The 18,753-nt window shown below is 33.3% G+C and overlaps 1 protein-coding gene across 1 annotated transcript in view; it reads right to left on the bottom strand.

Annotated features, from left to right (window-relative positions):
- Positions 1-2,622: 2,622 nt before the first annotated feature.
- Positions 2,623-18,753, bottom strand: part of LOC127849942 (uncharacterized) — a 54,570-nt gene continuing 38,439 nt past the window's right edge. The window contains exons 14-24 of the mRNA XM_052382684.1: positions 17,213-17,313; positions 14,928-15,056; positions 11,726-11,816; positions 8,766-8,909; positions 8,457-8,600; positions 7,007-7,266; positions 6,771-6,914; positions 6,035-6,122; positions 4,339-4,401; positions 3,302-3,376; positions 2,623-2,705 (exon numbers count right to left, since the gene is read on the bottom strand). Coding sequence (XP_052238644.1) covers positions 2,623-2,705; positions 3,302-3,376; positions 4,339-4,401; positions 6,035-6,122; positions 6,771-6,914; positions 7,007-7,266; positions 8,457-8,600; positions 8,766-8,909; positions 11,726-11,816; positions 14,928-15,056; positions 17,213-17,313 — 1,322 coding nt within the window. The remainder of the gene's footprint in view (positions 2,706-3,301; positions 3,377-4,338; positions 4,402-6,034; positions 6,123-6,770; positions 6,915-7,006; positions 7,267-8,456; positions 8,601-8,765; positions 8,910-11,725; positions 11,817-14,927; positions 15,057-17,212; positions 17,314-18,753) is intronic.

Genomic DNA, 18,753 nt, shown 5'->3' on the forward strand with positions numbered 1-18,753 from the left:
TGGTGGTGGTGGTGATGGTGGTGGTGGTGATGGTGGTGGTAGAAGAAATAGTAGTAGTAGTAGTAGTAGTAGAAGTAGTAGTAGTAGTAGTAGTAGTAGTAGTAGTAGTAGTAGTAGTAGAAGTAGTAGTAGTAGTAGTAGTAGTAGTAGTAGTAGTAGTAGTAGTAGTAGTAGAAGTAGTAGAAGTAGTAGTAGAAGTAGTAGTAGTTGTAGTAATAGTAGTAGTAGTAGAAGTAGTAGTAGTAGTAGTAGTAGTAGTAGTAGTAGTAGTAGTAGTAGTAGTAGTAGTAGTAGTAATAGAGTAGTAGTAGTAGTAGGTGGTGGTGGTGGTAGCAAAAGAAATAATAGTAGTAGTAGTAGTAGTAGTAGTAGTAGTAGTAGTAGTAGTAGTAGTAGTAGAAGTAGTAGTAGTAGTAGTAGTAGTAGTAGTAGTACAGCAGTAGTAGAAGTAGTAGTAGTAGTAGTAGTAGTAGTAGTAGTAGTAGTAGTAGTAGTAGTAGTAATAGTAGTAGTAGTAGTAGTAGTAGTAGTAGTAATAGTAGTAGTAGTAGCAGTAGTAGTCGAAGTAGTAGAGTAGTAGTAGTAGTAGTAGTAGTAGTAGTAGTAGCAGTAGAAGTAGTAGTAGTAGTAGTATTAGTAGTAGTAGTAGTAGCAGTAGAAGTAGTAGTAGTAGTAGTAGTAGTAGTAGTAGTAGTAGTAGTAGTAGTAGTAGAAGAAGCAGCAGCAGCAGCAGCAGTAGTAGCAGTAGTAGTAGTAGTAGTAGTAGTAGTAGTAGTAGTAGTAGTATGCATTACAACAAGGCTAGTGTTGTGTATTGGGCAAATGTATACAAGTGCAACTTGACCACATGACCAGTATCATGTGTTTACCACACACAGAAGTCAGTTATGTAATAGACCATTAATTCCACTCCCAACTTTGGCCACTTGCCAAGATACTGACCAGTATCAGATGGGGTTGTGAAACTGTGTAAACAGTGAACACCAGTCCATGTAATACTGGCCTACCACTTGTACTAGTTGATTTGGAGTTAATTCAGTAATGCATGTACAAATGAGACACTAAGCTCAAAAGTTAATTATATGTGCCTCTGAAGTGGGTTGAAATTTACAATCTTTGCTTGGCATTTGAGGAAATCTGAACTCTCAGGGTTTGGATAGAACATCCCCAAATTAACTTTTCTTTACACTGTTGTTATTTTTGTTCAATACACAAATATTAACCTAACTTTACAAATCCTGTACAGTAAAGGAAACTAAATATAAGTTGATATTTTAATATGCTTGATCCTATTTATGTATTAACATTGTTTTATACATACAAACTGTGTTGCTGTTTTTCAATTAACAAGCAGATTAAAAATTAATTTTATGTTTATGTATAATTTGAATTGACAAAATTAAATGCAAGTTGCGTAGCAAGAATTACATGTTTGATTTATTGTCAGTGAATCGTGACATTTTCTCAATGTTTCAGACCACCAGTTTGTCAAAGCTATCAACCGCTTGGATGGTCAAGCTAAATAGAATTGACCCAGCAAATCACAACTGTCCTGTTGCCATATAATATTACATATCATATTACATTGTTTTTTTAAATGTTGAATTCTCACGTCATTTCCATAAACACAGTATTAACTGGCACAGAAACAAAGGCTTATACATCGTTATGAATGAACATGTGTCAAAAATTCAATTTGTAAGTCTCTTTACTGGACAGTGTGAAAACAGAATAAACTAGTGACCTGAAAATCAATAGGGGTCATCTGCGAGTCATGATCAATCTACCTATGAAGTTTCATGATCCTAGGCATATGCGTTCTTGAGTTATCATCCGAAAACCATTTTACTATTTCGGGTCACCGTGACCTTGACTTTTGATCTAGTGACCTCAAAATCAATAGGGGTCATCTGCGAGTCTTGATCAATCTACCCATGAAGATTCATGATCCTAGGCGTATGCATTCTTGAGTTATCATCCGGAAACCATTTTACTATTTCGGGTCACCGTGACCTTGACCTTTGACCTAGTGACCTCAAAATCAAAAGGGGTCATCTGCAAGTCATGATCAATCTATCCATGAAGTTTCATGATCCTAGGCGTATGCATTCTTGAGTTATCATCCGGAAACCATTTTACTATTTCGGGTCACCGTGACCTTGAATTTTGACCTAGTGACCTCAAAATCAATAGGGGTCATCTGCAAGTCATGATCAATCTACCCATGAAGTTTCATGATCCTAGGCGTATGCATTCTTGAGTTATCATCCGGAAACCATTTTACTATTTCGGGTCACCGTGACCTTGACCTTTGACCTAGTGACCTCAAAATCAATAGGGGTCATCTGCAAGTCATGATCAATCTACCCATGAAGTTTCATGATCCTAGGCGTATGCGTTCTTGAGTTATCATGCGACAACCACATGGTGGACGGACCGACCGACCGACCGACCGACATGAGCAAAGCAATATACCCCCTCTTCTTCGAAGGGGGGCATAATAAACAGAAACAGCAACAACAAGGCACACGCAAAAAATATATTAACAACGTGCTGACTTGGGATTCAATGACGACGAGATAATTTGGTTATTAACTTGGAAACTTTATCGTTTAGATTTTTTTATGAAGGGGATATCTTTACCTTGTTGCCCATTGGATCGAGGGGTGGGAAAACCTGAGGACTGTGGAACGCAAAGCGGTCCTCTATATCAACACAAGAAATAATATTATATATGCATTTAAAGAATGTGTTATATATTTGTTTTGTCGTTTTCTAAATACCATTATATTTGTTTTAAATGTGTTATGACATCCTTTGAGGGCCTTTTTGATGACGTAATTCAAAATAGTGCCGTATACACAAAACGCACCATCGTAATACTATATTATATAGAGCTAACATTTTCGCTTACGCAGAAAGATCAGGACATTGAGTTGACTTTGCGATTGTTAAACAAATATTCTTTAATTAATTTCTAACATCAAAATGGCCTCGCCTCTGGCAATCTTTTAAACATGATAACCATGAACGACACTTACTAACATTTTCTTGAATTTCGTACGACAAATTTAAGTTACTTTGTTTTCAAAGTATAATTGAAAAGAACTAACCCCAGTGATAAGTTAATGTCAGATTATTATTATCATTTATTCACAATCTTTCACATGTCCTAAATATTTGGACATTTTAAACCACATTTTGTATTTGTTTATTGAACCGTGACCTAGAAATTCGGTCGCTACTTAAATGTGTCGTAAGATCATATATAAATCAGGGCCTCAGCCCTACAGCAACGAACCGTGACTGTCTGCTGAGCCCTGAGCGGCGACATTCGGGGGTCCCGGTGGAGTCTGATACGACGCAGGTGAGGTATCTGCTCGAACAAGTTGGATAATTGAGCCTCGCTCTCAGAACAATGCATGTGCGTAAAGTGTCTCCCAGATTAACGTGTGCAGTCCGCACAGGCTAATCAGGGACTTCACTTTCCAAATAAACTGTATTTTTGCTAGGAAGAGATTTGCTGTAAACGAAAAATAAACAATTTTACGCGCATACGTTGAACAAGGTTTTCTCAGAGCGTGGATCATAAAGATTATCATGCGAGTCCTAGAAACAGATACACACGAGGCTTGCTGAGCGTTATCAAAAACCTCTAATATTCATAGTTTATTATTCCAAATAGAAGCCTCTGATATGCTCATTATAATGTATACTGTAGTGCTCTTGTAATGCGAGGCTTAAAATATGTAAGCGCGAGCCATGTCGAGTTAAATTCTGACTCACTCAGGCCTAAACAAATTGATAAGATATTCGTCGGATTCGCCACACCTAAAAATTGCCAAAATTAAAAAAGTTTATTTTATTTGCGCACCAAACGACTATTTTAAAAGATTGTGTGCGTGTGTGTTTTTCCAACTTATGTTGGATAAGTATATATATTTTACAACAAAGACTCTTAATCATGAGTATTTTATATATTACAAGCAAACAGTCAAGGAAAAAACTGATCCAATGCTAGCTTATATTTATACGTAGTGTCAACTATTTGCAATATATACAAAAATTGGGTGAATGCGTTTCGCATTAGTGTTTAATACATATGCGCACTCTATTTTTATTGTCTGCGTTATTTGCTTGTTTAAACAAAGACCTGTGTAGCTCGTACTATCATAGCTTACAGTTCGAGCCAATTACCTTATAAAAAAAATATACAATGACCATTTCCATTTAATTGGTAATAAATAAAGAAAAAGAAAAAGACAAGAAATGATATATTTGTTGAATGTTCTTCGCCATGCTATCGAGGATACGTAATAAGTATGAAACATTGCATACGCTCATGGTGGTGGTAGGTAGGAATCTTGAACACGGGTGGTGGTGGCGGTAACGGTTCCGCGGCTGAAAATATCGGGTACCATATATATTGATTTGGTGCTAGTTAATTAAATCAAGAAATATATCAGTGTGATAAATCGTTTTATCACTCATTGTGCTGCATTATAATTTAAGGTTTCTATTTTGTTTAACATAGACAGTAATTTGAAAAAATCGGTATCGTTCATTTAAGTAACAATTCATGTAAAGAAACAAATAACATTTGAATACCCATTTGAATATCGCATAAAATATTATTTTGACAAGCATGCATCAGAGAGATGGTTGGTTAGTTGGTCTATCAACCATACTCGTCAAATGTAACTACTAGAAAATCATTTCCAAACTCTAAATAATAAGTATGAATTGCACAGAAAGCGTATTGGAAACTCACTGTATAAAGCAAAGGACAATAAACAATAATGAGTTCAGTTGGTATCTATGTATTCTACGTCAGTTAAGACATACCATAGTGTACGTAATAACTAAACACATTTTACACTTAAGGTTTTTAAGTAAATGTTGCTCTATAACTTTTACTAAAACGCTAAATGCTGATAAACTGAGTGCTTCTTCTCTCCCCATGGCTGACATATTAAACACTACTTGTTTTCCCATGGTTGCAATGCTAAATTCTTCTCTGGGTAGTAAAACTTAAAGGACTGGCTTTATTGTATTTTTCACTATAAAATGCAGAACAATATAACGAAAACTAGCACATTCAACTCAAATGAATCTTCATACTTTTTACCATGCGATATCAATATTTCTATAAGACATGTATGAATTGTAGCATATTTTTATCAATATCGATTTTAAATCTTGTTTAAATATTTTTTGCACATTCTCAAAACAAATAAACTTAAGAATTTGACCTCTATTTTAGTCTTGAAAGGTGGACAAATGCAGCAGCTGGATATTTCTTAAACATCTAGATAACGTAGATGTGTTGCATATTTGTTTATAGAATTAAAACCAAGCTAGAGAGTTAAATATACAAAGTCATAAATACTCGTTTAAAATCAAAGAATATGATATTCATCAATTAGATTCAATAAAGCATGGCTAAAAAGTAAGTATATTAATAACAATACAAATAATATCGAATTTAACGACTTTTAAGAACAACCATTTTCGCTACAGACTCAGACGTTCAGGTATATTGTTAGATGCATTGTGTAGGCCTCTTGTGCCACATTGGATTGCTAAAGGATACTAAACAATTTTGTTGATTTACGTTTATTTATGGAGCTCTGTATAACTTGAAATGTATTTGAAATAAAAATATTGACAATAAATTTGGCTGAATTTTGGGATTGAACAGACTTTACTTCCTGGGAGTCAAATGCTCTAACCGAGACACTAGTTAAAACACATGTAATTTTGAACGTTATGTATGTAACTTTTTGACTCCTACAGTGAAATCGATTGGTAAATTACGACCGCGTGGTATTTCGAAACAATCAAAGAGTTCCAAACCTCTGTAGAATACTGCGTTCAAACAAAAACCTTGAAGTGTTTAGACAATACATTGACAATGTTTTTTTAAGCAGTTCTTTTGAATACAAACTCGATTTAATTGGTATTTTTGCTATGTGTAATGTTCGTTATATGTGGCGGGCAGCTTTAAAAAAAGCACAACCCATGTAGAATTTACCTGGATTGACCAGCACAAGATGAACCACGCAGATTGTACATTCATCAAAGAGATCAATGAAGCGAAGTTGTATTATTTGATGCTTCGGCTGAAAGAAACACAATAGTATCATACAAATCCGTAACATATATATTAATATAAATTCGGTTTTATATTGACATTCACTCAGTTATGGTTTCTGACAATACCTAATTCTAAGGAACTGAAAGTTTATTACGTGATAATGTTTAACATGTGCAGCAGTAATACGAAGAAAAATGGCTTCTACCTTAAACGGCCAACGTAAAGATGGTAGCGGTTAAAGAAATCGAGGCATTTCAACTCCAACATATTCACATGTACTTAACACCTTTTAAATTATTAATCAATAATATCCAAGAATAATATGTTTTTTACAAAGAAGATTTTAAATATGTTCAAAGTTCTTTGATCACTCACTAATAACTATTCCTAAGAACCATTTTAATGATATGTTTTAAAGGCGACTTGACATGATTAAGTTTTTAATTGCTCTTTTTAATATTCTCAGCTGTTTCTCAATGGATGGGAATGATGTAAGCTTAATAACGTTAGTAAACTAAGTGCTAAACGGATAAAATATACACAGCTGCTGACATATCTGTTTCTTCATACATCTCTGAATGCCACATTTTTAAGCAAACCGGTTCACAGGAATGGACATGGTTCATGGAAGAAATAAGTGCATACAGCAATTTGGTGACACTTATTGATATACCTTGTTCCATTTGCAGCCATGAATAAATGAAGACATGTTTGAAATGAAAACTGTTAACGCTTGTTTTGTGTCAGGGTCGCACTTATTCCTTTTATCTAGTAAATCCTTTATGAAACTCTCCAATTCTGTCAACTCAAATTCGTTCTGGAAAACACACAAACATTTTGTTTGTAATTGACAATAATAATCAAGCATTCATGGTCTTTAACCTAATTTAATATATCATAATATATTACCTTTTCATGCATGCAATCCTTGACAGGTTTACCATTTTTCAAGAAAAAACCGGACGGTTTATGACAATTGCCTGTCAGTGAGAATCGTAGCTTGCAGCACAACAAACGCTTCGAGTTCCAAGCAAGCAAAAGTTTTTCTATGTTGTCTACCTCTTCACAACATTTGGGACCCGTATCATAAACAATGCACAAGCAATGGGCATTCTTGTCTGCATGTGACATTGACTTTTGATGCACATTCAGTTGTTCTCCCAATAAGTCTGCAATGATTGAAATTAAACTTGTATGACTACTATAAGCGTTAACATTTTAATGTAAATTGCAAAGTTTTATACACGCTTGATCACACAGAAATTAGAAGTGGTATTTGTGAATTCATCATGTAAATACGCTTGTTCCTTAAACAAAGGCTGTGTTTGGAATTAATTCACTGTGCGTGTATGTGTTCTGTATATGTGATAAACCTCGACGCATATCCCATCATTTTAACGTTAAAACAAATTTCATGTAGGGATACTCGCTAAAACACACACACACACAATTATCGAATAGTGCCAAGTAATAAACCGCGCTAACATGTAAATAATCGCATGAATGATTGAGTTTGAATATCGCTGTAAAAATGCTTTAAACAATGTAGCATGTTTCATAACATTAATTAAGAAACATACATTTAAACACTCAAGGATAACGTACAATTTAATAATAAATAAAAGCATACATGGAACTTTTTTAACGTCGAATCTAAAGAGAAACTACCATTACTTTAATTAATGCAATATGATAGAGTACATGTAACTTCAATTTATTTTGTAGGTACAATAACACTGGCTGAAAAGATAACTATTTGATTTATATACATGTGTATTTGCTAATTATATTGAAACTTCATCATTGTTATTGTACATGATTCTTCTTTTATTATTTAAAAAATAAATCAATGGTTACACAGGAATAGATCATACACGGATCTTGAACGCAAATGTGAGATTATGTAACGAAACTTATATGAGCATTAATTTTAAAACGGAAAATTCATTTCGCCCAGAAAATACAAGCTTGCATAAATTAAAATCACATTCATAGAACAATATCGTCAATTACTCCACATGATCAGCGGTTATCTATTTAATCCAGCACTATTGCATTAATCACTATATAATCATTAAAGGAACAATTAAACACTTGTTGATAAAGAATCAACATTTATTGTCCGTTTGTTTCTTTTTTAAATTACAAATTTTAAATTTCTGACCCCGACTTCTCAAATGTTCTTTAACAGGATTTACTTCAGCAAAATTGCAATGCAGTTAACAAACATTGAAATTAGCTTTTCATTAACATTTGATTTGAAATAAATAGTATAAATGCTATTTTATGCAACAGCATCAGATTTTAGGAATAAAACTGCATTAACAAATGGCTTAAGCTATTTTAATTGAAAACAGACTTATGATTTTATAAGCAATCGGCCTTACACACATCGATGGAAGAACTTTCGATGATATAGCATGTGCAAACATCTTCACATCATTTCGAAACGGATTGTTGTCTTCGTCGAATCCAGCTATTAAAATGGCGCCCCATCCATCTCCTAAATTAGTGTAGTTAAGCGATGAATTTCAAATCAATATACAGTTAAAATATTGTATTTAATAATATAATAATGTTAATGTTTACAGAATAATAACCAATACGTTAATCATATCAAATACATGGTACACAGAAGCAAAGAAGGTGTGTTGAATTTTGCATTTACCTATGATAGATTTTATCTCGTTATCGCACACCTGACACTTGACTGGATTTACGTACGAATTCCTCATGCAGGCACAACATATTTTGATTTTTGTTGTGCAGTTAGAATGATTTATTTCTGATACTCGGCGAAAGGAAAGATTTTCTGAAATACAATATTAGAACGTCTACTGACAATGTGATTACATTCATTTGTAAGTCTGGTATCTTATGTGACTACCTACCTCCATCCATTCTTAATAACCTGCTTTTAATCACAATAAATTTAAATTCGAATTAGAAGCATTCATGAACTACAGATGGTAAATGGCACGCAAACAAACGTCTATACGCTGTAAAATAACGGACACTTGTACATTTTGGAAGCAATCAATTTTTTTATCTCGACCACAATACTTATATTTGTGCTATGCCGTTTCAGTTTAAAAACTGAAAAATTGTATTGAATATTAACGCCTTACGGTAATCATTATATATTGAAACATTTTAAAGTTGTCGACGCAATATATTATTAAACCTTGTTTCAACAATGAAACGTGTTTAAAATGAAAACAAAAGCATACCAAATAATACAACAGCTTGTCACAGTAGTGCCAAATCCCCGGCGAAATGTGTTATCTTGTATGACATTTGTTTTAGAGAGTAGAATAATATTTGTAAAACATGAAAAGCTAAAATATTTACTATGAAATTAATTTAATATAATTCAAAATTATAAATAAATAAAATATAAATAAAACAATAAAATAATAAAATAAAGAGATATACATGTAATTCAAAAAGTACGGCCGAAAGAGTTATGGTTCATGTTCACTGCACTTCTTCTAGTTGCAATCTGTCTATATTTCTAGTTTCAAGTAAATTCGTTCAGTAGATTTAGAGTTATGCTCCGGAAAAAATACATCGAAATTTAATAAAGTGAGGAAATTCAAAAACTAAGGCAGTAAGAGTTATGTTTTTTTCTTCATTGCACTTCTCCTACTGTTTTCTTTCAAGTTTCAAGTAAAACCTTTCAGTAGATTTAGAGTTATGCCCCGGACAAATACTTACTTTGAAATTAAATAAAGGGGATAATTAAAAAACTAAGGTATATAGAGTTATGGTTCTTTGTCACTGCACTTCTCCTACTTGCCATTTGTTTATATTTCAAGTTTAAAGTAAATCCCCTCAGTATATTTAGAGTTATGCTGCGGACAAAAATTTACTTCGAAATATTATAAAGGGAGATAATTCAAAAACTAAGGTAGACATAGTTATGGTTCTTGATCACTTCAATTCTTCTAGTTGCCATCTGTTTATATTCTAAGTTTAAAGTAAATCCATTGAATAGATTTTGAGTTATGCTCTGCACAAAGTTTCGGACGTCAAAGTTTTATCAAGCTTGAGTCATAACTGTTGCCCGCAAAGTGACAATATAATTTCTTAATGCTAGTGGCCCAGATTTCAACTTATGTTAAACAATGTTAAAATATACATTATGGTAAAGTTTCATTAATATTGAGTCATAAATATGGCATCAAGTTTTTTCTTAGATTTGACATGGTGAACTAGTCTTAGTAAAATCTGTCCCAGATTAGAACCAGACATTGACATTGTCAATATAAACATGCAGAAATATATATGAACTCTATTGTCGTAACGAGAATGTTTCGGATTTGACCTGTTGGCCTAGTATTGTTTTGACGAACATGATATTCAAACTGGGCCTAGATTTTATGAAAAAAAAACACAGTTTGATCAAGTTTCAGCAAGATTGACATTTGGCTCTAGAGTTAAAAAAAAATCTACGATTTTACCAGGTGACCTAGTCAGACGGTTTTGAAACGTACGGAGTCTATATTTGAGCTCGACCTAGCTTTCGTCAGCAAAATCGTTTTAACATCGTTTCAGATTTGTTTTCTTACATTTGACCTAGGTTTTGGACACACGCGACCCAGTTTGAAATAGTCCTAGATATTGTCCAGATAAACATTCTTACAACGTAACATCAAGATTGAGTCAAGAGCTATATATGCTGCTTCTAGAGTTATAATACAGCTTTCCTTAGATACGACCTGATGACCATTGTTTGGACGCAGGTGGCTTAGATTCGTACTCGGCCCATATATTGTCAAGATTAACAATCTGGTCAAGTTTTATAACAATTTATTTATGAATGTGACCTCTTTAGTGGTAACATGGGTTTCATACAATTTGACATGATGACCTTTTAATGCACGCGACCTATATTCAAATAGAACCTATGTAGTGCAAAGATAAATACACTGATCAAGTTTAATCAATATTGAATAGTACATGCTGCCTTTTTAGGAAGGCTACACATTTTTTCTAAGATTTGATCTGTTGACATAGTTTTTGGACTAACGTGGTCTAGATTCAAACTCAGCATAGTAAATGTCAATATATAGATTTTGAACTTTTTGACCTAGATTGGATTGTAACGTAGATATTGTCAAGAAAAAATATTATGACCAAGGTAAATCAAGATTCAGTCATGAATGTAGCTTGTAGAGTGGAAACATGAGAGATGTAACTCGTAATATTTTAATCTGTTAATTGAAATTTTTGTTGACGTAAAATTGTGGTAAACTATTAATACCAACACAATCGCGACAGGAATGTCAGAGTTCTTGTCTCTACTTATAATAAATGCGACCAATTGCCGTTCCAGGTTTTCAAACTAACTCTTCACAAAATTTCACGGATATGTCTCATAGAATGGAACTCAAGTTCGATAACAAGCAAAACGATATGGTTTCCCATGAGGTCCATCTTAATCACATGATTATATTTCTGTCCACGACCTTGTTTATTTATATTATATATGCCAAGTTCTTGAAATGGCGCACAATAAAACCAGAGACATTTAACATTAATTCACAAATTAGCACCAAACACGCTTCATACTTGTATCAAAGACATGGAATAATAATTCAATACTTACTGCAATCAATTACTAACCTTTTTCCAATTGTCCATTAACCACACATATTTCGCAGTTATTGTCATCCAGGACCGTCCATTTTTGTATTGATTCTTTGATTAAAATCGACTGTAATTAAAAACAGATAACAATTGATCTACGTGTTTTCATTAACAACAGCTGCAATGAAAATCTTCTTTTCTCAATATATATATAATGGAAGAAAGAAAACATGTTTAAAACATACACAAGAATCGATGAACGCACAGTATAGAATAAATATTTTTAAGAGCTGTTGTTTTTTTCTGAAAATTTTAGTCAAGGTTAGTACGGAACAAGTACATTTATCAAGAGGTGTATACTGGCCCTAAAGCGCTCGCATGAGTTCAAGGCATCCCACTTGTTTAACTTGACCTATTGATTTATTTTGTTGCCCAAGTTAACTCATCAAGTTGACTCACATTCAAACACGAACTAGATATTTTCAAGATAAAAATTCTTACTAAGTTTTAATAATACTGAATCGATAATGCTGCCTGTATAGTTGTAACACGCTTTTGTTACTATTTTACGAGGTGACTACGTAATTGGGCATAGATTCAAATTAGACTTAGATATAATCAAGATAACTATTATTGGCATCGCACTGAAGTGCGGCGACTCGTATGTAATACGTTTTTTATCGCTTATAGGAGAAGTTATTTTACGGATCAATGTATATATTTTTGTTGTCAGAATATATTGCATAGTGGTGATTTTTTGTGTAAATTAGTGTAAATAAGTACTGCATTTGTGCCTATTACATTTACTACAACATTTATTGTCAATAATGCAAAGCTAATTCTTTTAATTAATAACTGATAACAGGGACTGTGCAATAATAAAAGATCACAGGGACTGGGCAAATACGCGAACCGGTGAAACTTTCTGGTTTTGTATAAAAAAAACATAATCAACATATATTAATTTTGTGGTTTTTCTAACAACAGCGCAGACTTTTGCTGTTCGAGTTTTGGTTAACGCGTATTTTCTTCAATTTTACAAGACGACAGCGATTACACGGTTTATTGCTTTATTGATAACCGTTACACTACAGTCACTAATTAATATCTTAGTTAGAATGTGATTTTTCAAGCGGTTCCGTAGTGTAGTGGTTACACGCTCGCTTCACATGTGAGAGGCCCAAGGTTCGAGCCCCAATAGAATCAAATTATTTTATTTGTGTTCTATGTTAACTTTTTGTTTTCATGTAGACATTTTAGTTTAAATAAATATGCTGTTTTATTGTAACCAGTTTTTGTTTTTATTATGCCCATGACATATATGTGTGAGCGAGTGGGGGGGGGGGGGTCGTAAACACATTAAAACTTTTACAGTGTTTTCATATCAATTAGTACTCAACCCCTATCTTAAATGAGCAACGTAAGAATAAGTTCAGAATCATCTCCCCTTGAAGTTGAGAAAAATATGAAATTACGTTTACAAGATGAAGCAGATTTTTTAAAAACTTACACAGTTCAGTTCCATTAATGAAAACTGCACATGGATGCCAGTAAAAAAGGAAACCAATGTAAATAAAAATATGAACTATGACATATTTGGGGGTTACAACACAAAATCATAGATAATGGTTATTTGGGAGTTATAACACAACATCATAGATAATGTTTTTTGGGGGTTATAAAACAAAATCATAGATAATGCTTTTACCAGTATCTTTTTCTATTTTGTTTAAAATAATCAGCCAATATATTAATATTTTCAGTAGAAAAAAAATCGTTCCATGTAACTTCATTAAGTACCTTTTACACTGAAATTCCCGACGCCCTTTGATGCTTTTGCATCAATACTTATATTGTAAACAATTGTAATATCAAGATTGTGTCATGAATGTGGCTTCAAAACTGGTAACAAGGTTTTTCTAAGATTTGAATTGGTGACCTAGTTTTCGGACGCTCGTTAATAAGATTCAAATACGTCATAGATATTGATTACATAAACATTTTTTCCAAGAGTCATCAAGGTTGAATTATAACTATGAGCTCTAGAGAATTAATAACCTTTATCTTAGACCTAGCTTTGTTACATTTTTTTTGACGAACCATAGTTGAACGCGGCCTAGCTAGTGTCATGATAAATATTCTTACTAAATTTGATCAAGATTACTTCATACACGTGGCCTCTTAAGTTGCAACAAATTTTTATTTTAAATTTGACATTGAGAAGTGCTTTTGGATGCACGTTACCCAGACTCGAGCTCGGCCTTAATATGGTCAAGCTTATGTCGCAATACGTTTCATAAAGATGGAGTCATAACTGAGGCTACTAGAGTTGTAACAATGTTTTTATAAGATTTCGCAAACATACCTTTAGAAAACTTGACTTGTGTGCCCTCATGAGCAATACATAGAGGATATTTGTTCGTGTCAGTAAAAGATCGTTTGTTATTTCACGAGTGATCAGAGAAAATATATGCGCCACTCGTGAAAATATAATTTTTCTATGATCACGAGTGAAATAACAAACGATCTTAGATTTACATGAACACACTTTCTGTTTCTTTTATGCCACTTTTTCAAAAAAATAATTAACAGCTGTTTCCCTTTCGCTGAAAAGTTAACCTGTCTCCCGTGTCGTGCCTCAGGACATTTCAATACATAAAATGACGTTATTGTTTCGACGAAATAACGTCACTATTGCAGGGAAATTCTCCAATTAAATTATTTTACAATATAAATAAACAGTGAAAACAAAAGCATAAAAAAAAAAGAAAAATTGTTGGATTCGGTTGAATACCGATTTTAATTCACTCGTGATCATAACAATCTTGACATGATAATCTAAAAATAGAAAAAGTAGTTCCGAAAAATTGATATTTTCACCGGTGAAAATAATAATTTGTCTTTTTCACTGCTGTTATTTTACTGCAGAAGTGTCATATTTTATCATTAGGTATAAAAGAAAAAGCTTTAAGTTCAGGACATACGATATTTATGCGACACACGTCGCACAATGCCGGACATGGACTGACCACAACAACTTACCATTCTTCGTGCTCAGGGGAGTTTAAAACACTACCACTACGTGAGATACGTAAACAACACCCAACCACGTAATTATATATGTTTCCAACTGTTATTTCAAGCTTCCAAATTCGCACAAAAAATTAGTTTTAAATCTTAAATATTGCGGGGTGTGGCAACGTTTAGTATAACTATGTGTTTATTACAAGATTCTCACCTTCAATGATGTGCGTATTAAAGCTGAGGATATTTGGCACCTTATTTCGTCATTATCTACGCTAGATATGCATCGACTAGCTATACTGGACACACTCTTCCAAACAAAATCAATTGTCCATATTCGTCTCTAAAAACATGAAAAAGAAATATTATTATAATAACTATTGTGGTCATGATCGTTTTTTTAGCTACTCAATTTTATACCTTAGTTTAAACATTCCTGCAGAGAATCATATTCGAAGGTGTTCTTGTGTAAGGGTTTAATATCACTAAATGTGATTAAGACAAAACATTAACATTCAAGCACAATAACGGAAATTTGCTTTGTTTGTTTCGCGATTGAACGTGTTTGAAATCAATATTTTTCCTGCTATTGACAATCAGGAATGTGCATGTTTGTCAATCGATTTTCCATTCCATGTCTTTTCAAATTGTTGAACGGGCTGATCAAAATTATACAATGTCCTTTTTATAATCAAAAAGCAATTAAACCCTAAACAAATGGTTCTGAAGGGCGAAAACACAAATATGCACTTAATCCGCAAAATTCCAATGCTTCAAATAAACCTTCACCGAAATAATATACGTAATGATATTTTCCGAAAAGAAAGTACTAATGGAACAGAAGGACATAAGAAACCTTTTTGTAGTATTTTTTCGGATAAATGTACAAAGAAGCGAATATATACTTCCTATTTTGGTGCATCATACACATTTTCAATTTATTCTACGCCGTTGTACTCACCATTTAGGTAACTGTAGTTCATTTATATAGCGTCAAAAAACAGAGAGAAATTTGCCCAAACGAGTTGACAGTCTGTGGACGCCATTTAAATATCAAGCATGGTACGTACTATTCGACTTTCTAGTTTACCCGCAACTGTTTACTTTAATACCTGATGGGGTTTATACATGGGTAATACACAATTAATTGAAGATTCCGTCTAGTAAAATAAAGACCAAAATGTTTTCCAGAAAACGCGCATATACAAATAAATGCAAATATTTTTTCAATTAAGAAATTCTTAAGGCCCGTCTAATGTTTTGTTTAAATTAAATTAAATTATTTTATAAGAATAGTCTTCAATATTTAAATTAAAGTTCGATTGGATGTAAATAAGGAAAGATAAAAATCAGCGCGTTAGTTGAGCGCTTGCTCTATCAAGCATTAGAGACAATCTTCGCATTGACAAACATGCTCCAAGTGAAAACATAGGAGAGCAGCTGTTTTTAGCCTGACAGTGAAAATAAGATATTTTTCTAAGTTATTTACTCCATTAAGCATTAAATTGAGTCTACGCTCAAATAATGCAATGGCCTATGCTTAACCTTTCGTGGAATAGTTTTCGTTAAACACAGTAGAAAATTTGTTTCTGCATACCATGATAATTAATGATATGCTATTGAAACATAAATGTTCTGCATAATATTATAAAGCAAATTAATTTAATTCTTATTAAGAATTGAATTGAATTGATATTGGTGTATTGTGTTTGGGCTGAAGTTATCTGTTTTAGGCACCGGCCTCAAGCTAATATGGCAGCCATCAACACAATAACGAGGTTTAATATGAAACAAAAGCACCGCATAACGGGTGCCAACGCTCGGCTGCGAAAGCTTGTCATATTTTTTAGAGGTCACAGTGACCTTGACCTTTGACTTAGAGACCCAAAAATGAGTGTGGCGTGAAGAGCTCATCAAGGTGCATCTACATGGAAGCACTTCGATTTTATAGAACGTTTAAGCACGAAGCGGACGGCGGACGACACGACACGACGAGCTGGCTATGACAATACATCGAAAACAGCCGAGCTAATAAACTAAGTATAATTTATTATATAGATATAATATTTTCAATATAAAGTAGCATTCCCATTTACAATAGGCATTAATGTTTCCTCTCAAGGTTTATTTAACCTTTAGTTTGTTAGTGTTGTCCTTAAAGTCACATGCGTTTATGGAAGTATTTGCCTTTGATCAATTATTTGGTGTAGACGTCTTCAAAATACAGGATAAAGAAATGGTTAATATAGTGAACAATGGAACTCCAGATAGTAAATCTGGACAGATATTCAAAATTAATTGACACATATGTGTACTGGCAAGTCGAATGTCGAAAATAGGCTTTACTTTTTCTAAGCTAGTTAGATATGGTGTAATATATATTTAAAGTAGTGTGCGCAACCAAATGAAATTTAAATATTTTTGAAAAAAAACACTATTGAGTTCATATACATACCTACACGCTTTTTCAAACGATACGATTTTAAAATACAAATTCACCTGTATCAAATCTTCAAAATTCACCACATCCAACAGTTTCAGTGGTGTCTGAGAAGGACGTGTTCCCTCAGGACCTAGGCCGGTTAAAATTTCCCGAATAACTGGAAAAAAATGTATAACACATATATATCTAACTTAATAAAGAAACAATCTTGTCATCCTAAATATGTCTTATATTGCTTGTGAACTCGTCATGTAACCAAATAATTAGATAGGAAAGAAAATTTAAAAAAAAAAATACTTTTGACAATAATGCACAGGGCCAATAACAAACGCCGTTAAGAAGGTATATATTTCAAACATATGAACAATAAAACACCTGAAACATGTTCAGAAGGAAATTTCTTTCCCATTATACTTAAGTGGTACTTTTTCTATATTGATCAGAATGATACAAACAGTAAACCATTGAATATAACAAGAGCATCGCCTTGCGGGTGCAGACCGCTCATCTATTTTCTTTTTAAAGGTAAATGGACTTTTCATTTAAATCACAAAGGAGGGAGAGGTGGAGTGAAGAGGGGTGTATAGTGTGGGGGTGTGGACATTAATTACATTATCTTCCAAAAATGCGAAGAAAAAATATTCGGGGGGGGTATTCTTGGGTGCGATGGTTGGACGGTATTTCAAAAATAAAATAATAAAAAATAATATTTGTGTTTTTTAAGCGTTTAAAAAAAATGGGGGGGTGGGGTGTGGGGGTTATAGTGTGAAGGTGTGGTGGTCATTTGTGAGATGATCTTAAAAAAAAATAGGGGGGAATTCGGGGGGGAGGGGGGGGAGGGCACGGGGGATGGTTTGGGTGGAGTCTATTGTGGTATGTCAGGTAAGAGTAGTCAAAGTATCAATCAAATCTAATCATAAATAAAGAAGTTATGGTAATTTTAGCAAAATTTAATAATTTTACCTGGAGAGTCAAGGTCATTCAAAGGTCAAGATAAAATTCAACTTGCCAGGTACAGTAACCTCATGATAGCATGAAAGTATTTGAAGTTTGAAAGCAATAGCCTTGATACTTTAAAAGCTAAGTGGATCGAAACACAAAATTTAACCATATATTCAAAGTTACTAAGTAAAAAAAGGGCCATAATTCCGTAAAAATGACAACCAGAGTTATGCAACTTGTCCTTTTACTGTCCCCTTATGATAGTTTGCGTATGAAAGCAATATCTATGATACTTTAAGGGTAAGGTGGACCAAAACACAAAACTTAACCAAATTTTAATTTTCTAAGTATAAAGGGCCCATAATTCCGTCCAAATGCCAGTCAGAGTTACATAACTTTGCCTGCACAGTCTCCTTAAGATAGTTAATAAGTGTTCAAAGTATGAAAGCAATAGCTTTGATACTGTAGGAATAAAGTGGACCTAAACACAAAACTTAACCAAATTTTCAATTTTCTAAGTATAAAAAGGGCACATAATTCTGTCAAAATGCCAGTCAGAGTTACATTACTTTGCCTGCACAGTCCCCTTATGATAGTTAGTAAGTGTTGCAAGTATGAAAGCGATAGCTTTGATACTAAAGGAATAAAGCGGAAC

The sequence above is a fragment of the Dreissena polymorpha genome, chromosome 11, assembly GCF_020536995.1.
Source record: "Dreissena polymorpha isolate Duluth1 chromosome 11, UMN_Dpol_1.0, whole genome shotgun sequence".
NCBI lineage: Eukaryota > Metazoa > Mollusca > Bivalvia > Myida > Dreissenidae > Dreissena > Dreissena polymorpha.